The 24,211-nt window shown below is 35.8% G+C and overlaps 1 protein-coding gene across 5 annotated transcripts in view; it reads left to right on the top strand.

The window, feature by feature from the left end:
- Positions 1-24,211, top strand: part of ZDHHC15 (zDHHC palmitoyltransferase 15) — a 159,054-nt gene that overhangs the window by 50,699 nt on the left and 84,144 nt on the right. For all 5 annotated transcript variants that reach the window (XM_002763019.6, XM_008989515.5, XM_035287577.3 and 2 more), the window contains exons 4-9: positions 3,374-3,494; positions 13,686-13,755; positions 15,233-15,265; positions 16,010-16,130; positions 20,395-20,527; positions 22,930-23,056. In XM_002763019.6, the coding sequence (XP_002763065.1) occupies positions 3,374-3,494; positions 13,686-13,755; positions 15,233-15,265; positions 16,010-16,130; positions 20,395-20,527; positions 22,930-23,056 (605 nt within the window). The remainder of the gene's footprint in view (positions 1-3,373; positions 3,495-13,685; positions 13,756-15,232; positions 15,266-16,009; positions 16,131-20,394; positions 20,528-22,929; positions 23,057-24,211) is intronic.

The raw sequence follows: 24,211 nt of genomic DNA, 5'->3' as shown, positions 1-24,211 counted from the left end.
CCTGAGGAGATTTGTCCCAGAGAGAGACCAGAGCTCTCTCTGTATAATCTTGGCTGGAGTGGATCAAGTTTTCAGAGAGAGTCTCCACCCAGTGAAAAGGAATAGATTGGGGTCCTGCTTAAAGAAGCACCTGGCCACAACCTGGCAAAGTAGCTATTCCTCATTGTGAGAGATCCTTCCTTATCCTTTGGATTTGGACTCTCCAACGCTCACAGGTTGGAATGACTGAGTCAACTGAACCACAGAGATGGCAGCCACCCCTCCTGCCAGGAACTTTATTCACCTCAGGCAGACTTCAGCCGGTTGCAGTTGGCTGGCTAGAATTACAAGTCAGTGGGTCTTCACTTGTATGGTGCCATGGAAGTGGGACTACAGAATGACACTGCTTGGCTCTCCTAATTTACCACTCTTTTTAGGTGTAGGGACAAATGGATCTCACACCTCTCTGGGGATACTAGGGCTGGAGTATATAAAACTCCTGAGTCTCTCTGTGTGCCTGAGCAGCTGCTCTGCCAAGACTCCACACAGCTTTGTGTATCAGACCCAAGGCCCTGGTAGCATGGGCTCAACAGAGGATCCCCTTATTGGTGGGTTGCAATGATCTGTGGGAGAAGTGTGATTTCCTGAGCAGGGTTGCATAATCATTCACCACTTCCCTTGGCTGGGAGTGGGTTTTTTTTTCTGGCTGTGTGCCACTCCTTGGTGGGCTGTTTCCCCACCCTGCTTTTCTTCATTCTCTATGGGTCTAGTTGTTTGCCTAGTTAATCCCAATGTAAGAACCTGTATATTTTAGTTGAAAGTGCTGAACTCATTCGCCACTTTCATTCCTCTTTGCGAGTGCCATGGACCACAGCTGCTTCTAATCAGCCATCTGGGCCCCTCTCATACCACCTATTGATCTTCAGTTGGGAAAAATAGTTGTGTGAATTTGTTCAGTTCATTGGTGAATCTTTAGCACCCTAGGCTAAGGATTAATTGCCTATAGTGCACCACATTCATTGTAATAGCCAAAAATGTTTCTACATATTTCCACATACTTCAAGCAGGGTACTTAATTCTCACTCTATTTGAGGATGACAGTACCATAAAAACACACCACTATGTGTGGTTCTTAAAATAGACTGATTTTATATATTTCCAATTTTTAAAGTTAGATATATTTAAATCATCTGAAATATTTTATTATTTATTTTGCTATTTTATTGAAGTATAACATACAGACTCTATTTCCAGAATTAAGTTTAAAGAGAATAATTTGATGAATTTTCACCCATACATTATACCCAGGTAATCACTATCCAGGTTAAGATTTTAAACATTTCTAGTACTTCATGAATATTCATGCTTTTTTCAATCAGCCTCCTCTCAGAGGTAACTACTACTCTAACTTCTATCACCATAGTTTGGTTTTGTCTGTTTTTGAAGTCCATAAAAAAGGAATTATAGTTGGTGCTATTCTATGCATACCTTTCACTCAACAGTGTTTTTCAAATTTATCCATGTTGATACATTTTTCAACAGTTCATTTCCTTTGATTGTTGTTAGTTACTCCATTTTATTTATTGCAATTGATTTAACCATTCAACCATTGAAGTACACTTGTTTCCATTTTTTGTGTGTTATGAATAAAGCTGCAACGAACATCCTTGTACATGTCTTTGATATATAAATATAGTTGTTCCTCAGTATCCACAGGGGATTGGTTTCAGGACCTCTCATAGATACCAAAATCTGCTGATGCTCAGGTTGCTTACATAAAATGTCATAGTATTTGCATACAACCCATTCACATCCTCTTACATACTTTAAATCATCTCTAGATTACATAAAATATGAATACACTATAAATGCTATGTAAACTGTTTTTTGTATTGTTTTTTATTTGTATTATTTTTCTTGTATTGTTAATTTTTAAAATATTTTTAATCCAGGTGGTTGAATGCAAGAATATGGAACCATGGATAGGGAAGGCTGACTCGTGTGTGTGTGTGTGTGTGTGTGTGTGTAAATAAAACTAATATACACTGACATATACATACACAAACTCATTTATCTTGGGTATAGGAGTAGAAATAAAATTGCTAGGGTCATAAGACAGGCATATATTTAGTGTAAGTAGATAATGCCAAAGTTTTCCAAACTGATTGTATAAATCTGCACTCCCACCATGATCTTCTGTTCATCAAAATCCACCATAAAAGAAGTAAAAGGCAAAGCCACAAACTGGTAAAATAAAAAATATTCAACCAAAGACTAATATCTAAAATATATAAAGAATTTCTATAAATTAATACCAAAAAAAGACAAACAACCCAATTTTTTTAATTGACAAAAGACTTGAATAGGTATTTCAGAAGAGGTTATCCAAATGGCCAATAAGCTCATGAAAAGGTGCTCAATATCATTAGTAATCAAAGGGATACAAAATAAAATCACAATAAAATACCACTACACATGATACACTTTGCAGGAATAGACTAATGCAACATACCAACTAGAATAGTTAAAATTAGAAACATTGGCAATATCAAATATTTTTAAATAATTCAAAACTTAGGCTTCCTAAAGAGATTTTTATTTACTTGTTATTAGTCAGCACTTCTGCACCAATATTATGAAGTAGGCATTATTTCTTCTACTTTACAGATGAAGAAACAGGTTGAGAATGTCTGATTTGCAAAGTGATTTTCTATGAAGTGATAGAGATGAGACTTAAACTCAGAAATTCTGACCACAGATTCTTTTTTTCACCTCAGTCTACCCTTTGGCACAGATAGAATAAATGCTTTCAGGTTCATATTACTTTTGAAGATCATTGGCATATCTTTTGCAAGATTAGCAAAATGTGGCACTATTGTGGCAGCAAACTCCATACCAGACTAAAACAGTTCAAGTGAGAATATCTAAATTTCCACTTATGAGATTAGAATATGCAGACAGTGTTACAAGCAGTCTGATCTCACTTCTCCAAGGGTGTTATCAGTGTCACCTATGAACTTGGCAGAAATGTGTTACACATCTGATTGCAGCATCATACTATGAATCAATGGAAAGGGCACATGTCTTGAAATCAGATGAAATGAGTTTGAGATCTAGCATTGCCACTTGTTAGTTGATTAAGTGCAACCTTAGGCACGGTACTTAATCTCTGTGTTTTATTTTCTTTATAAAACAATACACCTATCTCATGCTTTTAGAGATATAGATAAAAGCCAGATTATTGAGATAATTATCCAGAGAATATTATAAGACCAATGGATACCTGAGCTTCAAGGGTAGGTAACTAATATTTTCATTAAAGTAGTTATTGTTGGTTTTAATCTTCTCTATTAACCTTAGATAATAAAGTCTTACCTTTCACTTTTGCTTTCAGTTCCACTTGTCCTACACAGACAAGGAGCGCTACGAAAATGAAGAGAGACCTGAGGTCCAGAAGCAGATGCTTGTTGATATGGCCAAAAAGCTACCAGTTTACACAAGAACTGGAAGTGGAGGTCAGTTCATCCAAAGTCAGCTAGAGTGGCAGTTCAGCAAGTGTCTCAAAAAGGCTAAGTCATATACGTTTTCAAACTACCCCTTTGTTTTCCCCTCTCATCTTCTGAAAACCACTATGGAGATTTTCTCAGCATTTTATTTTAAAAAAATGTTAAACACATCAAAGCTGGCAGAATTGTATAGTAAACACCTGAAGAACGAAGGTTCTTCTGATTTGTCATCCTAATATTTCTAATAAGGATGATTATGTTTCACATTTGAAGAATTTAGAAAGTTTACTGTCAGATACTTATATTCATTGGCTCATCATTTATTCAGCAAGTATTTATTAAGATATATGGCAATTGGGGAAATTTTTAAACTGGATTCTCCTACTAACATTTTACTATGTTGCTTCATCACATATCTGTCCACATATGCATACCTCTATTTATCTTCCCTCAAGGCATCTTATTTTTCTGATACATTTCAAAGTAAATAGCTGACATCAGTAAGACATCTACCTAAATATTTTATTCTGTTTTGGTAAAATTTACATACAAAACATGCATAATCTTAAGTGTATAATTCCATGTGTTTAAAAAAATGTACATATCTGTGTAACTAAACCCCTATTAAAATTACCATCACCCCAGAAAGTTCTGTCATACCTCATTTACACTCAGTCGCACCTCACTTCACTCCCCATAGACAACCGCTATTCTGATAGCTTTTCACTATAAATTAGTTTTGTCTGCTCTCAAATTTTATATAGTTGAGATCATAGAGTATATGCTCTTGGGTCTGCCTTCTTTTATTCAACATAATATTTATAAGATTCATCCATCTTTTCATGTATTTTTTTATTGCTGAGTAGCATATAGTCGAGATCATAGAGTATATACTCTTGGGTCTGCCTTCTTTTATTCAACATAATGTTTATAAGATTCATCCATCTTTTTGTGTATTTTTTTTATTGCTGAGTAGCATTACATTGTATGAATGTATCACAGTTTATCCATTCAGTAGTTGATACATATTTGGGTTGTTTCTAATGCTTAGTTATTTTTAGTCAATCTGTTATTTTATTGTATAAATATCTGTGCAAAGACATATCTTCTTTTTTTTGGGAAAATATCCAACACAGAATTTTACTCTAAGATTTCATCTACATGACTAAAACAGTAAGTACTTGTTGAATGAATCCTCCACCTTTTAAATTTTGAAGTCCCATTATCTGCCATCAGCAAGCTGAGACCCAGAAAAGCTGGTAGTGTAGTTCTACTTTGAGTCCAAAGTGTAAACACTAGGAGAAACAATGGTATAAGTTCTACTCCAAGTTCAAAGGCCTCCTGAGATCCTTAGAGCCAATGGTGTAAGTTCAGTTTGAGTCCGAACTTCTGAGAACCAGGAACCCTGATCACATAAGTCCCAGTCTAAGGGCAGAATGATGTCTTATATCATACAGTCAGGCAGAGAGAGCAAATTCTCCCTTCCACTGAATTTTTGTCCTAATCAGGTCCTCAATGGATTGTGTGAATCCCACTCACATTGGGGAAGACAATCTCCTTTATTGAGTCTGCTGATTCAAATGCTAATCTCACCCAGAAACACTCTCACAGAGACACTTAGAAATGATGTTTAACCAAATATCTGGGCACACTATGACTCAGTCAAGTTAATACATAAAATTAACCATCAGAATTAAAACCAAACCAAAAAAAAATGGCAGATAGGTGGCAGGACTAACTTGCAGCTCCCACTTGGATGGACAGAACAACATGTGGAGTCTCGCACCATGAACTTTTGTTCTGGGAACTACCACAGGAACATAGCAAGAAAGCAAAAAGAATTCACCAATATTTTGAAAGAAGCATCTTGCCACTGCAAACTCCATGAGAGCCAAAAACCTGTGAGTGCCCAAAGTGTAATAAGGGAAAAGTCTAACTCTGAACACACATACTTACTGGGGAATCTGAAAATTCCAATCATGGGAGAAGGATTTAACCTTACAGCTGAAAGACATTTGGAGAGCCAAGAGAAACATAAAAGTAGAGGAAGCAGTGGGAAGAACCCTGTAGGCACTCCCAGTCTTCAGGGAAGCCCAGGCTAGCCATTTTCTTGTCACTAGGGCTCTCTTTACTTTATTTCAAGGATTTCTTCGGGAAGGAACACAGGGACAAGGAAACTTCCAGCTGAACTTTGTATTAATTTAAACTGAGCATGAATTTTCTTGGGCAAGATCAAGGGAGGTGAACAGGAAGCATAGATATGAGCACAGAAGCTTTGGCAGGTAGAAAGGGGCAGGGCCTGAAGGCCCTGATTGCTTTCTCCATGGGGAAGCTTGTAGCAGGGCAAGATCTCAGCCCTGCAAACTGGCTGCCTAGATATAAACTAGGTGCCATTAGTGGAGCATGGTGAGAGTGAGACTGTCCTTGCTGGCTGAATCGGAGTTTGGTGAGGCCTGTGACTGCTGGCTTTTCCCCATGTCCCTGTTGACCTACATGACATAGCAGAGGCAGCCATAATCTGCCTGGGAACATAACCCCATTAGCATGAGAACCAAATTCCCATCCCCCACAGCAACCACATCAAGCCCCACACAAGGAGAGTCTGAGCTCAGACATCTCTAACCTGTTTTCACCTGATAGCCTCTCTCTACATGCCATGGTAGCTGAAGATGAAACCTCTTGGGAGCACTATGTCCCTGCCCATTGCCTGAGAAACCAGAATACTTATCCAGGTGACTTTAGGGAAAGATTGAATCCTCCCACTATGACAGCTCATGCTCTCTTGAAAGTGCCATCTTCTGGCTGGAGGCCAACCAACTTAAGCCATTACAACAACGCATAAAAGAGCAACCCTGCTCCAAGAAAGGAGAATACAAAAGCTAATCCCACTGCCTGCAAAATCCTGGCTAACCAGAGGTCCTGAGTTTGTCCACATGATAGCTTCACTGTTAGGAAAAATGGCATTCAAGAAAACCGGGGCAATAAACAAACTACAATTAAGGATCCTCAGAGTCCATTTCACTCCCCTTTACCTCCACTGGAGCAGGTGCTGGTATCCATGGCTGAGAGAACTGAAGACAGATCACATCACTGGACTCTTTGCAGACACTCCCAAGTACCAGTACAGAGTCTGATAGCTCTGCTGGGTGGCTAGACCCAGAAGAGCAAATAACATTCACTGCAGTCTGGGTCTCAGGAAGCCCCATCCTTAGAAAAATGGGGAGAACACCATCTCAGAATTGCTCAGTGGGAGAAAAGAATCTGAACAGCAACACTTGAGCCACAGAATGTTCCTCTGGCATAGTCTACCCAAATAAGAAAGAATGAGAAAAACAATCCGGATAATATGATAAAGCAATGTTCTTTAACATCCCCAAAAGACCACACTAGGTAACAAGCAATGGATCCAAATCAAGAAGAAACCTGTGAATTGCCAGAAAAAGAATGTAGAAGGTCGATTATTAAGTTGTTCAAGGAGGGACCAGAGAAAGGTGAAAAACAACTTAAAGAAATTTTAAAAATATTACAGGATATGGATGAAAATATCTCCAGAGAGATAGCATAAATTTAATAAGTCCACAACTTCTGGAAATGAAACACACTTAGAGAAATGCAAAAGACACTGGAAAGTTACAACAATATAATTGAAGAAGTAGAAGAAAGAACATTAGAGTTCAAAGAAAAGCCTTTTGAATTAACCCAATCTGACAAAGACAAAGGAAAAAGATTCAAGGGAAAGGAGCAAAGCTTTCAAGAAGTTGTGGGATTATGTTAAATGATTATGTTATTCCAAAACCTAAGAATAATTGATTCTGAGGAAGAAGAGAAATCTAAATGTTTGGAAAATTTATTTGGGGGAAAATTTGAGGAAAATACCTCTGGCCTTGCTATAGATCTAGAAATGATCTAGAAATCCAAATCCAAAAATTCAAAGAACACCCAGGAAATTCATAGCAAAAAGATCATCACCTAGGCACACACTCATCAAGTTATGTAAAGTCAAGACAAAGCAGAGAATCTTAAGAGATATGAGGCAAAAGCATCAGGTAACCTACAAAGGAAAAGCTATCAGATTAACATCAGATTTGTCAGCAGAAACCCTACAACCTAGAAGGAATTGGGGTCCTATCTTTTGCCTCCTTAAACAAAATAATTACCAGCCAGGAATTTTGTGTCCAGTGAAAGAAAACTTCAGAAATCAAGGAAAGATAAAGTTTTTCAGACAAACAAATGCTGAGAGAATTTGCCACTATCAAGCCAGAGCTACAAGAAATGTTAAAAGGAGTTCAATATCTTGAAACAAAACCTCAAATACATCAACATAGAACTTCCTTAAAGCATAAATCTCACAGGGCCTATAAAACAGAAACACAATAAAAAAAAGGCATTCACACAACAACTAGCATGATGAATAGAATAGTACCTCAAATCTCAATACTAATGTTGAATGTAAATGGCCTAAATGGTTCACTTAAAAGATACAGAATGGCAGAATGAATAAAAATCTACCAACCAAGCATCTGTGGTCTTCAAGAGATTCACCTAACACATAAGGACTCATGTAAACTTAAGGTAAAGGGATAAAAGAAAATATTCAGTGCAAATGGACACCACAAGTATGCAGGGTTAGCTATTCTTATATCAGAAAAAAAACGACTTTAAAGCAACAACAGTTTAAAAAGACAAAGAGGGACATTATATAATGACAAAAGGATAGTTCAACAGGAAAATATCACAATCCTAAATATACATGTACCTAATACTGGAGCCCCCATATTAATAGAACAATTACTGTTAAATTGAGAAATGAAATAGATGGCAATGCAATAGTAGTGGGGAACTTCAATACTCCACTGACAGCACTAGACAAGCCATCAAGACAGAAAGTCAACAAAAAAACGATAGATTTAAACTATACACTAGAACAAATAGACTTAACAGGTATTTACAGAACATTCTACCCAACTACTGCAGAATATACATTCTATTCATCAGCACGTGGAGCATTATTCAAGATAGACCATATGATAGGCCACAAAACAAGTCTCAGTAAATGTAAGAAAATCAAAATTATTTTAAGTACTTTCTCAGGCCACAGTGGAATAAAATTGGAAATAAACTTTAATGGGAACCCACAAAACCATGCAAATACATATAATTTAAATAATCTACTCATGAATGATTGTTGAGTCAAGAATGAAATCAAGATAGAAATTTTAGAATTTCTTTGAACTGAATGATAGTGACACAACCTATCAAAGTCTCTGGGATACAGCAAAAGTGGTGTTAAGAAGAAAGTTCATAGCATTAAGTGCCTACACCAAAAAATCTGAAAGAGCATAAATGGACAATCTAAGCTTACACCTCAAGGAACTACAGAAATGAAAACAAACCAAACCCAAACCCAGAAGAAGAAAAGAAATAACAAAGATCAGAGCAGAACTAAATGAAATTGGAACAAACAAAAAAAGCAATATACAAGATAAATGAAACATAAAGCTTGTTCTTTGAAAAGATAAAATTGATAGGCAATTAGTGAGATAAACTAAGAAAAGAAGAGAGAAGAGCCAAATAAGCTCAGTTTGAAACAAAAAGGGAGATATTACAACTGATAACACAGAAATACAAAAGATCATTCAAGGCTACTAAGGACACCTTCATGGGCACAAACTAGAAAACTTAGAGAAGATGAATAAATTCCTGGAAATATACAAACTCCCAATAACCAGAAGCAAGATTAAAATGGTAATACAAATTGACAACAATAAAAGTCCAGGATCAGACAGATTCACAGCTGAATTCTATCAAACATTCAAAGAAGAATTGGTACCACTCCTACTGAAACTATTCCAAAAGATAGAGAAAGAGGGAATCCTTTCTAAATTATCCTTTGAAGCCAATATTACCCTACTACCAAGAAATAATCATAATAACATAGCTAAAAAAGAAAACCACAGACCAATATCCCTGATGAATATAGATGCAAAAAATCCTCAGCAAAATACTAGCTAACCAAATTCAACAGCATATCAACAAGATAATCCATAATCATCAAGTGGATTTCATAACATAGATTTAGGCACTTAATATAGGCAAGTCAATAAATGTGATACACCACATAAATACAAGTAAAAACAAAAATCACCTGATCACCTCAATAGATGCAGAAAAAGCATTTGACAAAATTCAGCATCCATCCCTTTATGATTAAAATCCTCAGCAAAATCAGCATAGAAGGGACATATGTTAAGGTAATAAAAGCCATCAATGACAAACACACAGCCAAATTGTACTGAATAGGGAAAAGTTGAAAGTGTTGCTCCTGAGAACAAATCAAAGATGCCCAGTTTCACCACTTCTATTCAACACAGTACTCGAAGTCATAGCCAGTGTGAACAGAGAAGAGAAAGAAATAAAGGGCATCCAAATGAATAAAGAGGAACTCAAACTGTTGCTGTTTGCTGATAATATGATAGTATGACTAGAAAACCCTAAAGACTCTTCCAAAAATCTCCTAGGTCTTATCAATGAATTGAGTAACGTTACAGGTTACAAAATTAATGTATACAAATCAGTAGCACTGCTATACACCAACAGCAATCAAGCTGAGAATCAAATCAAGAACTCCACCACTTTTACTATAGTGGAAAAATAAAAAAACACTTAGAAATATACCTAACCAAAGACATGAAAGAACTCTACAAGGAAAACTATGAAACACTGCTGAAAGAAATCATAGATGACACAAACTAATGGAAACACATCCCATGCCCATGAATGGGCAGAATCAATATTGTGAAAATGGCCGTCCTGATGAAAGAAGTCTACTAATTCAATGCAATTCTCATCAAAATACCATCATCATTCTTGACAGAACTAGAAAAACCAATTCTGAAATTCATGTGAAACCAAAAAAGAGCCCACATTAGCCAAAGCAAGAGTAAGCAAAAAGAACAAATCTGGAGGCATCACATTACCTGACTTCAAATTATACCACAAGGCTATTGTCACCAAAGCAGCATGGTACAGGTATAAAAATAGGCACACTGACCAATGGAACAGAATAGCAAACCCAGAAATAAGCCCAAATACTTACAGCTAACTGATTTTTGACAAAGCAAACAAAAACATAAAGTAAGGAAAGGACACCCTATTCAACAAATGGTGCTGGGATAATTGGCAAGCCACAGGTAGAAGAATGAAACTACATCCTCATTTCTCACTGTATACAAAAATCAACTGAACTCAAGTTGGATCAAAGATGACCTGAAATCATAAACATTCTAGAAGATAACATTGGAAAAACTTTAGATACTGGCGTATGCAAAGAGTTCATGACCAAGAACCTAAAGGCAAATGCAACACAAACAAAAATAAATAGATGAAGCTTAATTAAACTAAAAAGGTTCTGCATAGGAAAAAAATAATCGGCAGAGTAAACAACCAAAAAACTGAGAAAAAATATTCACAAACTATGTATATGAATACATACAAGGACTAATATCCAGAATCTACAAGGAACCCAAACAAATCAGCAAGAATAAAAAAGCAAACCATCCCATCAAAAAGTGGGTTAAGGCCCTCAATAAACAATTCTCAAAAGAAGATATACAAATCGCCAATAAATGTGAAAAAATGCTCAACATCACTAATTTTCAGGGAAATGCAAGTCAAAACGACAATGCAATACCACCTTATTCCTGCAAGAATGGCCATAACTTAAAAATCAAAGCATAATAAACATTGGTTTGGATATGATGAAAAGGGAACACTTTTACACCCCTGGTGGGAATATAAACTAGTACAACCACTATGGAAAACAGTATAAAGATTCCTTAAAGAACTAAAAGTAGATCTACCATTTGATCAAGCAATCCCACTCCTGGGTATTTACCAAGAGGAAAAGACGTCAGTATATGAAAAAGACACTTGCGCAGGCATGTTCATCACAACAGTTTGCAATTACAAAAATATGGGACCAGACCAAATGTTGTCCATCAATTGAATGTATAAAAAATGTGAGATACACACACACACACACACACACGCATATATATATACATATATATATATACACACACACACACACACACACACACACCCCATGGAATACTACTCAGCCATAAAAAAGGAACAAAATAATGGCATTCTCAGTAACCCAGATGGAGTTGGAGACCATTATTCTATGTAAAGTAACTCAGGAGTGGAAAAGCTAACATCATATGTTTTCACTTATGAGTGAGAGCTAAGCTATGAAGATGCAAAAGCCTAAGAATTATATAATGGATTCTGGAGACTCAGGGGAAAGGTAGGGTGTCACAAAGGATAACAGACTACACATTGGGTGCAGTGTACACTGTTCAGGTGGTGAGTGCACCAAAATCTCAGAAATCACCACAAAACAACTTATCCATGTAACCAAATACCACCTGTTCCCCAAAAACCTATTGAAATTAAAAAAAATATTAACCATCACACCAAAAGGAGCAGAGGGATGATTATCCCAGGCAAAAGGAATTGCAAGTACAAAAAGCCCTGAAACAGGAGCAATCTTGATTACAAGAGCAGATAGGCAGCCAGTTTCACTGGAACACAGTATGAGGAGAGTTTTGCAAGATACAATTAAAGAGACAGGCAGAGGCTAGATGATACAGGCCATGGTAAGGAGTTTGGATTTTATTCTGTGGGTGCTGGAAATCCATTGAGAGTTTCAAGTGGAGAGTGATATGATCTGATTTACATTTTGTTTTCATTTTTGTATTTTTAAAACAGGATCTTGCTCTATCACCCAGGCTGGAATACAGTGGTTCATTGATGGCCCCATGGCAGCCTCGAACTCCTGGGCTCTAGCAGTCCTAGCAGTCTGAGTGGAAGGCCACATGGACTCCCAAGTAGCTGAGGCCACAGGTGCACACCACCATGCCTGGCTAATTTGTTTTATTTTTATTTTTTGTGGAGTCAGGGTCTCACTATGTTGCACAGGCTGGTTTCAAACTCCCAGCCTCAAGCTATCCTCACACCTCAGTGTCTCAAAGTGCTGGGATTATAGATGTGAATCACTACACCGGACCTCATGTAGATTTTGACAGATCACCCAGCCACTCTGTGTAGTAGGTCTCGTGAGGGGCAAATGTGAAAGCAGAGTGATAAATTACACAGCTATTGCACTCAACTAGCTAAGAGACAATTTGGCTTAAACTAGAATAGGGGCATTTACAGTATATTTTTAAATATGTAAAAAGACCCAGATAGGCATGTTCTTCTCCCTTCCCCTTTGACTCAATTATTCCCACAACTTTGGTCACTTACACACTTCCATTGGTAGAAGTGAACACAAATCTCTGCCGAATTAAGTGTCTACTGTGTTGAATCAGTTATATGGGCTTAATGTATACTTTAGATGAAATTATTATACTAGTTCAAATTATTCATCAGTTTAGTTTTTATACTTAATAACCACATTAAACACAGTCATACTCTATCAATGAACCTGGAGAAAATTAGAGGGAAAGTAAAAAACTTTTCATCTAAGGGAAAGGAAGGAAAGAAGGAGGGAGGAAGGGAAGAGGAATGATTTTTTATATCAGACTTAGAGTTAAAAGAATCCTAAAATAAGAAGTCATAAAAACTGTACAGGTCACAGCCCTGCCAGCAACTTGTTGTGTGACCATGGGTAAATCACTTGATATGGCCCAGATCTTTATTTCCTTTAGTAAAGAGGTCAATTAAACTAATTGTTCTAGAATATTTCTTCTGTTCTCCAAATTATTCTTCTAGGAACCACTGTATGTTTTAGGAATGTTATCCACCTCATGAAATTCAATCTCTGGAGACAGGAGATAAATTATGAATCCTTATTTTCAGATCAGAAAGGTGGGGGTAAATAGAGGCAAAATGATTTTTCAAGATCCCGCAAGCAGTTGATAGTATAGTTTGTTTTATAATGAAAAATCTTATGATAGATATTCAGATATGAAACTTTCCCTATTCTTTTCAGCCCCCAAAAGTGCTTTCAAAATTGGATCCAACAAGGAAGAAATATATACCCCAATTATCTTGTGTAATCTGTCTTTTGCTTGGCAACTTGAGATGAGTTTGACTATCTATAATCAGTGCATAACAAGGCATCCAGATAAGCTAATAAGATATAAGGTCTTATATTGAGCCCTAACAAGTGCTAACCACCTTATTTTTTTATAGCTGTACGATTCTGTGACCGGTGCCATCTGATCAAGCCAGACCGCTGCCACCACTGCTCTGTCTGTGCCATGTAAGTGATGGCCATATTTCCCCTGAGCTGAGCTTAGCTACTGATGGTTGCCTAGACAACAAAATGACTTATCCTAGCATGTAACCATACCTAGATAAGAGCATTTCCTTTTAATCATAATGAGCATATGCCAAAACCCCTCACACGGATGATGATGATTCAAACTACTCTAAAGGTAAGTACAAGAAGTAAGACCACATTTTTAATATAAACATTTTATTTGAGGACAGTTTTAGACTTACAGATTTATTGTGAAGATAGTTCTTATATGTCTCATACCGAGTTTCCCTTATTGTTAACATCTTATATTTGTATGGTACATTTGTTGCAATTAATGAACTAATACTGATATATTATTTTTAACTGAAGTCTACATTTAAATTTCCTCAGTTTTTCCATAATGTCTTTTATGTGTTCCAATATCCCAGACAGGTTACCACATTGCATTTAATTGTCATGTCTTGTCTCCTTAGCTTCTCTTAGCTGTGGCAGTTTCTCAGACTTTACTTGTTTTTGATAACCTTGACAGTTTTTAGGTTTAATGGTCAAGTAGTTTGTAGAGTGTCCCTTGATTGAGATTTTTTTGATGTTTTTCTCGTCATTGTTAGACTAGGGTAATATGATTTGGGGAGAAAGGCCATAGAGTAAGGTATCATTCTCATTACATCATATTAAGGGCATCTATAAACATGACTTATCACTGAAATGTTAATTATGATCATCTGACTGAGGTCATTTGTCAAGTTTCACCACTGTAAAGTTGTTCCTTTCTGTACTGTACTCTGAAAGGAAGCCACTGTGCACAGCCAGCATTAAAGGAATGGGAAGTTATGCCCTCCATCCTTGAAGGTGGAGTATCTATACAAATTATTTCAAGTTATTTTGCTCGGGACACTTATTTCGTCTCTTTATTTATTCAGTCATTTTTATATCAGTATAAAAGCATGAATATTAATTTTATGCTTTGTGTTATAACTCAATACCACTTTATTTATTTTGTTGCCCAAATTGTTCCAGTTTTGTAAAACCCATTTTTATGTTGATACATGTAATCTTCATGCCTTTCCTCTTGAGTGCTTATTCCACCCATAGTTCTCTTACCTTTGATTCAGATAGAGGCTATGTTTTTTTCTTACACGTTTTCTTCTGTATTTTTATTAAACTAAGTATTGAACAAAATTATAGGAGACATCTTGGACCTTTTCTCTGTATTAATAATCTGAAGTTCTCAATCCCTTTGAAAAGTTGGACTTACAGGCATGTAACTTGCTGCTGACATGATCCCATAAAGTGTTGTTGCGACTGACTCATCCTAGGGACAACTGAGGGCCATAGTTTTGGAGTTACTATAGTGGAAATCTGAGAATAGGTGTACTGGAACCATGTAAAAATACTGGTGAAACTTTGAGTTTAATTATGAGGTCTTGCTTCATTTGCATAACCTCACTTATCACATTATATTTTGTCCCCTTTGTAGGTGTGTGTTAAAAATGGATCATCACTGCCCCTGGTATGTCTGTTTGATTCGTTTCTCTCTGATAAAAGGGTCAAAGTTGCTCAATTATATGCACTTTTCTAAGCGTAGTTGTCACATGCCTGTTTCTACCACCGTAATTCACTGGGTTTTATATTTCTGTAGGGGAAAGGGGAGGGGTAACATTTTAAAGCAAGAATAAATATAAAACCAAAGGTATACTAGTGAATGCCTGGAGTTACAAAGCTAATGATCTCCTATTCATTAACTTTAGCAATTGAGCCTAGTAACAAAATAAAGCACAAATATTTCTCCTTTTGATATTTCACAATTCAGTTCTGTTTCTAGATGTCTTGATGTTTGAAATATTCTAGAATGTTAAATTCAGCAGTTTTCCAAATTTTGTATATCAGATTCAGACAGCCAGTCTGAAATCACCTAACTACAAAAAGAACATGCTGCAACTGTACCAAGTGTAGCTGCTAAAACTGTAATACATTTTTAGCTACCAGGATCAGGTTTGCTTGGATGTGTTAGGAAACAGTCCAGAGCTATTAGGTAGGCCAGGTGTTACTGTGTCTGTAAATGAAAGAAGAAACAAGTGAGACACGAACTTGTTTTTTCCAGTCTGTTCTTATTAAGGGACTTCTATCTCTATTGGGCTTTTACAAAACACATAATGAAGCAGCAGAACTAGCATGATTCCATTGCTTAGTTCATTTATGTATCAGTGTGCTCTCAAGAGTTGTGGATTTCAAATTAGTTTTTCTTTTTTTTTAGGGTTAATAACTGCATTGGATTTTCCAACTACAAATTCTTCCTTCAATTCTTAGCTTACTCTGTTCTCTACTGCCTGTACATTGCTACAACAGTCTTCAGCTATTTCATCAAATACTGGAGAGTAAGTTAAAAATATCCTGAAGGGTACCCCCAGAACAAACGCACACCCACTCCAATTTGTGACATTGTTCACCCTCTATCTTTTTACATTTTTAAATAGCTTATACTGTTGAAGTAACCAGAAGATAAGGCACTAAAAACAGGTTTTTTATATTGAATACTCTGAGATTTAGGAAGCTGTTATTTAAAGATTCTAGTTAAATTTCTGTCACACATGCAAATCTTGCTAAGGCCTTGAGGAACCTAATCTCTTGACTCCTACTGATTTTTTACAATGTGTTTCTTCAGTTGAGTTTTAAAGATCCACTTTTTACCAGTTACAGATTTGAAAAGTGTTGAAACTAATTTTAAATCCCTGGTTTCCTAAGAAAAAGGCTAACAGATTACTCCCCTGTTGTTAGAAAATACTTCCTAATTCCCTATTCAAAGGAAAGTTACAGAATTCCTACTGGACAGAAAGATGTATTGACTTATCTTCACATATGAACAAAATGAAATGGGGAGGGTTTTTCTGTTTTGTTTTGTTTTTTAACTTTGTGTGACAAACACTAGGTTAGCAATTAGAAAAATTGAGATCTGATACTGGATCTGTTACCTGCTTCACTGGCTCATTACCAACATCAAATGAAACAGATGTTGAAAGTGCTTTACCTTTCAAAATGTGATTCTAATAATTATAATGAAATCTCAAAAAAGTCTTTTCATCTACTGAAGATACCAATCATATCCAACTACTTCCTAACAAGAAAAATAAACTTAAAGCAGATTTTTTAAAAATTTACATATGGGTACAAAGTCTGGCAGAAGTATAGTGAAAAATGTTCTTTCTAAATTTCATACTAGTAGACCCCCAAAGATATCTCTTCCCCACAGCTCCAGTACAATTACTAAGACATCCATGATAAAGGCTGTCCAAAGTGAACCTGAATATCAAAAGGCAGATGTGGACAGAGCTACTAGTTATTTAGGAATTGCACAAAAGCCTGTTATAACAGGAATATCTCACCACAAATGGAGACATAAAGCTGTAGAGAAAGAACATGAATTCAGTGACCAGAATACAGATTATAATAAACTAAAGAAAAAAGAAAACAAAGGCAATAGGAACCTAAATAGCCAAGAATATTTAAATTATTAATTAGTGCATTGATCCCTAGTAATATAGAAAAGATAGTATAGAAAATTATAGTGATGTGTGCTTTCCATTTTCCCTTCAACTTGCTTAATTAGTTCAGATATTTAATAACTTTACAAATAAGGAATTATATAATATACGTAATAATCACTAACTCAGGGACCCAAAAGTTTATGCAAAAATAAAACTTTTTCATATATTTTCTGCAAATATAAAATGCTTCATCATCTCTTCCTTTGTCCCATTCCACAGCACATGATTATTATAAAATCCACATACTGAGCTTCTACTCTGAATGTGAAGAAAATCTGCTCTGTCCAATCAGTAGGGAAAGCGTCAGCCTTGGTCTTCACTACAGACCTTTTTTGGTGCTTAACACAGTAGGCTACTGTTTGGGAACCACCTTTTACCCTCATAACAAAATAAACAATAATGCATTTTACACATTTTGCCTTTAGCCCACTTAGCCAATAATCAAATATCACAATGCCAGACAGGTGTTATATTCTTTTTTCATATTGGAAAGATAATATTTGGATATGAATTAATCTTCAGAAATGTGCCAGTATTCACAAGCAATACCACGAGTGAACATAATCTTGTTCTCTTTCTATTCCCTCATTTTTTTCCCCACAATGGACTACCTCATGCCTGACAGATGAGAGGCAAAAGAATCTTTCCTGGCTTGTCCTAAAATGAAAAGGGCATTGACAGCTCAGAGAAATGCTCCTTTGCAGTCTCTTTAGCCAGGTAACACTTAAGTGTAGTTTAAGTGAATCTCCCCTTAAAATAATAAGTAAACACAGCCATGTATTTTGAAATCCATGTATCAAGGAAACAAGCTGTGCTCCTAACTGTAGCAACCTTCATTTGTATAGTACTTTACAGTTTTTAAAGCACTTTCATACTCCTTATCTCATCTTATCCTTACCACAACCCTGTGAAGTAGGCAAAGCACTAATTATTAGTCTCATTCAAAGATGATAAAAACTGAGGCTCATAGTAGTTAAGTGACTTGTCTATGATTACCCAGCTTGTAAATTTCAAAGTTAGGACTTTGACCTAAATCTGACCCTAAGCTCAGTGATCTTACACACTGTACCATGTCCTACTGCCCATTATAGCTCTGCTTTAGAGAAGCTCTAGCTCCATGGGAATAAAGAATTCAGAAAACCATCTGATTATTTCTCTCTTCTCAATATTAAACAATAGCTACTATTATAAGAGATTGACCTTTGCCTTATGCAGAAAAGTACTAATACATACCTCCTATACTTAGCCGTGAATCTCCTCACAGAGCTATTAATTATTTTAAAAACAAGATAATAGCATTATTCAGCCAGTATTCATCTGATCTGTCTCTGATGGCTATTGCTTTGAGTGATTTAGCTTAGTTATCTCCTGAGAAGGTATTTTTAAACATAGGGCTATCACCCTCTTCTAACAAAAGAAAAAAGTTTCAGAAGAACTCTTATCAAGGGACAACATAGTAGATATGCTTTGACAGACAGAAAAATGTTCTTTAAGAGTAATTGAGTTGGGGTGAGGAAACAGATTTCAGCTCAGCCACACAGACTGCGGACTGACTTTATATCAGTCCCTCTTGTCCATCCATTTTCTACTATCCATTTATATGTGAAAAAATTAAGAAGTAAAATAAATGTCAGCTTTAAAATATTTTTAAAACATTATTTAAAAACTAAAGATTGCAAAAGCAAAAACACAGTCAAGGCAAAGCCAACTGCAAAGCAATATATGGAGTGTTTTCTATAAGTTCAAAATAAAACAAAAACCCCCAATCCAGTTCAATTTGGGTGCTTAGGCCAAGAATATATAGAGGGATCATTTCAAAAAGGAGAGTTTCAGATAAATATTCCTGAAGATGATTGACGTTCTTGAGGTAGCTCTTTCCTGGGCTGCTCTGTCCCTATGCAATTTTCACCTGGACCCCCACTCAGCTGACAGCATCTGACTGGCTGAAGAAAAGGGGAAGCATCCTTATCTTCATCCTTCAGTATACAACCTGGAAGATTTCCAATATTTCCATACATAAAAATGAATAAAAATATTCTCTCGAGAAGAAAAAATCTGTACTATCTGGACTTTCCAAGTATTGCCAAGCCTTAACTCTCTCCTTCCAAACTGAAGTAGAACTAGATCATTCGGAAGTTAAAGTCCACTTCACTTAAGAATCATGTTTAACTTTATTACTAGAGAGAAATTAGAAATATTTCAAAGTGATTCATCACACTGAAACAATAATCATCACAGGGAAGAAGGAAATAAATAATAGTCATTCCCCCAACTGTTCACTCCAAAATTGAAAATGTTTTTTAAGATTCTCTTCAGAAGATAAATGTTATATGCTGCACATGATACAGAACTTTATAACATTCATTCTGGTCTAGGCCGCATGTAGGAAAAAAAGGCTGGTGCCACATGGAAAATAAGATGTCTTAGATAACTATAAAAATCTGTAGCTAACTACTTTTACATTTGCCTGTAAAAATTCTGCTTGATTTTTACTGTCTAGACAGCTGTTTCACAGGATGTAATACACCAGCACATTCTACCTCAGCTTTAAAAAACAACAACACAAAATTTACAACAGCTTTAAAATCAGGTTATGACTTATGAGTAGGACATTTTTAAATTCTACCTATATGTTTTAACTTCTTACATACATCACTGTGACATTTTTAACACACACATGTCCAAGGAAACATGATATATAAAGAATTCCAGAATAACTTACACTGAGGCAAGAGGATAAGGCATATGACTTCAGGATCTCAAACTAAATGGAATATAAGCTGTAAGAGGTTGCATGCCAATTATGGCTTGAGTATACCCTTTTTACATTACCCTTTTATAATTGGTACCTAATATACCCTATTTAACACTGAACTGCACCTAAGCAAGGATCCATTTTAGCCTTTGTAGGCTGAGAGCATACTCACAGATATCATCATTAACCTAAAGAACCATATTATAAAAATTTTACAGAATCTATTTTTAAAATTACAGCTAGACATTTTATACATATGAAAAACTGCTAACCTATATATTAAAAAAAACTAGCCATGCTTTTCCCCTTTAATCTTTTGTTTGTTTATTATTTCTTTTCTAGGGGGAATTACCCAGTGTTCGCTCTAAGTTCCATGTCCTTTTTCTCCTCTTTGTGGCCTGCATGTTTTTTGTCAGCCTTGTGATTCTCTTTGGTTACCATTGTTGGCTTGTCAGCAGAAACAAAACCACCTTAGGTAAGACTTAACATAAAGATTAGGAAAAAACATATTAATGTATATCAGATTGACCTGTGGATTGTTCCCAAGTAAAACTTCCAGTGAAGAATTTTAGCTGCAATAACATCCCTCTACCCGCACACTGAGACAGATGAAAATACATTTTACCAAACTAGAAAGTCATAGTGAATGAAGCTTATAAGCTAATTATGATTATATTTTTTAATGAAACCCCACACAGAAACAAAATTGCCCATTGTTTTATATAGTGTATACTGGGTAATAGCTACCAAGGTTTATAGCTCAGAAGATTTCTAAAAGGTGTTCACATGAAAAAATTAAAGAAAGAATCAGTACAGAAGAGAATGTCAGAATTTATTATGCACATCTAAAAACAGAGCCCTGACAAAAAATCCAAACCAACCACAACAAGAATCTAAGTCTTGAGAAACAAACAAATCAGTGAATATCTGCAATCATCAGGGGGCTCTTTGGGTACTGTGGGAATGAGATAAATACATTGAACAAATGATTTTATAGAAAATTAGTAAAATAAATGAACATATTTTCTGTCAGTTACTCTATAGGCTATTATTTGGAAAACTATATTTCTGATGGATTCCAGTACATTTTATTTCATTGATGGTGAGATAAGTATTTATACTGTGCACAAATCAGTACGTGAGGAGTGAGGATAAAATATAAAAGTTTTGAATGTTGAATGTTTAGCTAGGATGGATTTGAGAAAAGTTTAGTGCACAAGCTGCTACACATTGGGAATTTATTTGCTAATGATGCAACAGCTAAGAAAGTATTTGCATCTATGGACCATGCATGATGGCTCACTCCTGTAATCCCAGCACTTTAAGAGGCCAAGAAAGGAGAATCATTTGAGCTGAGGAGTTTGAAACCAGCCTGAGCAACATAGCAAGACCACATCTCTACAAATGAAAATTAAAATAATCAGCTGGGTGACATTTCACAATAGCAAAGCCATGGAATCAACCTAAATGTCCATCAATGGCAAACTAGGTAAAGAAGATGTGGTACATATACAACATGGAATACTATGCAGCCATAAAAAAGAATGAGATCCTGTTTTTTGCAGCAACACAAATGAAGCTTGAAGCCATTATCCTAAGTGAATTAACTCAGGAACAGAAAATCAAATACTACATGTTCTCACTTACAAGTAGGAGCTAAAGACTGAGTACACATGGACACAAAGAATGGAACAACAGACACTGGGGCCTACTTAAGGGAGGGAGGAGTATGGGAGGAGGGAGGGGTCAGAAAAAAATACTCTTGGATTATATGCTTAGTACCTGGGTGACAAAACAATGTGTACAACGAACTCCCAAGTCACAAATTTACCTTTAAAACAAACTTGCAGATGTACCCTGATCCTAAAGTAATAGTTAAAATATTTAAAAATAATAATCATTAGCTAGGTGTGATGGCACATGCTTGTGGCTGCAGCTCCTCAGTAAGGTATATGGGAAGATTTATTGACCCCGGGGGAGGTCTGTTTAAGGCTGCAGTGAGCTAAGATTGTGCCACTGCACTCCAGCCTGGGTGACAGAACAAGACCTATTATCTGTTTTTAAAAATAAAGTATTTGTACCCATTTTCTTAACCAAATATATATGTAGCCCCTAGTTGCTATGGTGGTAGATGAGCACATTTGGCTTAGAGAACAGCTACAAAGTGGAAAACCACTAAAAGCTTCCTTATATCAGAGTCTGAAAACAAAGAACAAATGTGAAACAGTCAGATGCAGCTAGAGTCCAACAGTGAAAGCATTTGCTTAATGGGATTACTATGTGTCTAAAATAATGTGCACTAACATGGTCCCATTCTTTATAGTCTTTGAAGTGATTACAGCTCACCAATTGATATATTATCCGCAGTAAAACTCATTTTCTTACATTGCAGGCTTCAGCATCAACACTTTCATTTTTGAAATGTTTCAAAACCAAATCAATGTCATTACCATATCTTTATGTGTCATTACTTTCTTCCCAGCTCTAAAGATGGAGGCCATTTTGCTATTGTTGCCACTTAGATTCAAATAAAGTGCTGTCAAATCTGCTCCTATACTCTAAATTCGGCAGTGCAAAATACATACTAGCCCCATGGTTGCTTAATTATTTCTACCACCATGTGTTTCCTCTGTCTTTTACAAAGAGAGTACGAATTCTTCATATGCAATAAAAAGCTTAGTTTGTGATAAGTGATTAAACTGGTTTTTACTAAGTAATTTAGCAATAACTAAAAATGAGGGGTCTGTGCTACCACCACAAAAAGATATAATAGAAACCAAGTCACATAAATGGAGAATTGTAAAATCATGACTATGCCGAAATTTGTTTTTTCATTGTTTTCTTCCTCTTTTCTTCAACTCTCCTGCCCTGCCTTAGAGGCCTTCTGCACTCCAGTGTTTACAAGTGGCCCAGAGAAAAATGGGTTCAACCTTGGCTTCATCAAGAATATCAAGCAGGTGTTTGGAGATAAGAAGAAGTTCTGGTTAATACCTATTGGGTCCAGGTGAGTAAATATTACCAGTGGAAAAGTTAGTGCTAGACCATGCCTTAAAGTGTCAAATTTAATTTTGATTGCAGTATGCAGCAGGTATCAGCCCAATGTGAAACTCTATTCCCCAAATTCTTCATTTCTAGTTTAGTAAAGATAAATAAAGAGGTGAAGGTATGATAAAATATATATTCTCATGCTTTCTTTGTGGCAATGTACAGTGGCACTACCAATCTTTTATAACTGAATTTGGTAATACCTATCAAAAAACATAAGAATCTACATGTCCAACATCTTAATAATTACATTTCTGGGTATTGAATCTATCCTAAAGACAGAAACAAACTATGCACAAAAATGTTCATCACAGCATTATTTATAGCAAATAATTAGGAAACAACCTAAATATCCAGTAATATGGGGATGGATACATAAATGTGTGTGTGTGTGTGTGTGTGTGTGTATGCATGTGTGTGTGTTTCTACTGGGTGGAATATTATATAATCAAAAGTAGTGGTTATAAAGCCTATTTCACAAAAAGGGAAAATGCTTACTGTATTTTAAATGCAAATGAAAAATCCAATACACTGTGATTAAAAACATATATAGAAGGAAAACAGCAGAAGATAAATATACCAAAAAAGTTAGAAATTATTTATCTTTTCTCCATTTCTCATATTTTGTCATTAATGCTAATATTATTTTATGAACAAAAAATATAAAAAGCAAGAGCAAAGATTAATTTAGAGGTTGTAGGTAATTCTTAGGACTGCAACAAGAATTCAGGGAAAGCAGTGGATGAGAAATAAACAGTCAAGCTAGTATTCTCTGAATGACTTTGTTAACTAGATTGAACCACCATCAACTAAACTAGCTCTGGAGCAGAGCTTGTTTACCGCCTTCTTGCAGCCCCCTTTTGGTCCCCTCCTTAGACAGGGATACATTTATGTTCACTTAGTTGAGGAAACTTTGTTGTGGGTAGGGTGGCAATTAAGGAAAAATTTCTCCTCCCCTTCACCGATTGCCTTGATACTTCCTGTGTACCAGTTAGTGTTTTACAAGCTCATTCATTTCAAAGATGTGGTGTATCCTACTATACAGTTTATAAATCACAAGGCAAAACTATGTCAGTGGGCAATATTGATTAATAACTGTTACCAGATATTACCT

This window comes from Callithrix jacchus, chromosome X, assembly GCF_049354715.1.
Source record: "Callithrix jacchus isolate 240 chromosome X, calJac240_pri, whole genome shotgun sequence".
In the NCBI taxonomy this organism is placed as follows: domain Eukaryota; kingdom Metazoa; phylum Chordata; class Mammalia; order Primates; family Cebidae; genus Callithrix; species Callithrix jacchus.
This window is presented reverse-complemented; position numbering and strand designations above follow the sequence as displayed.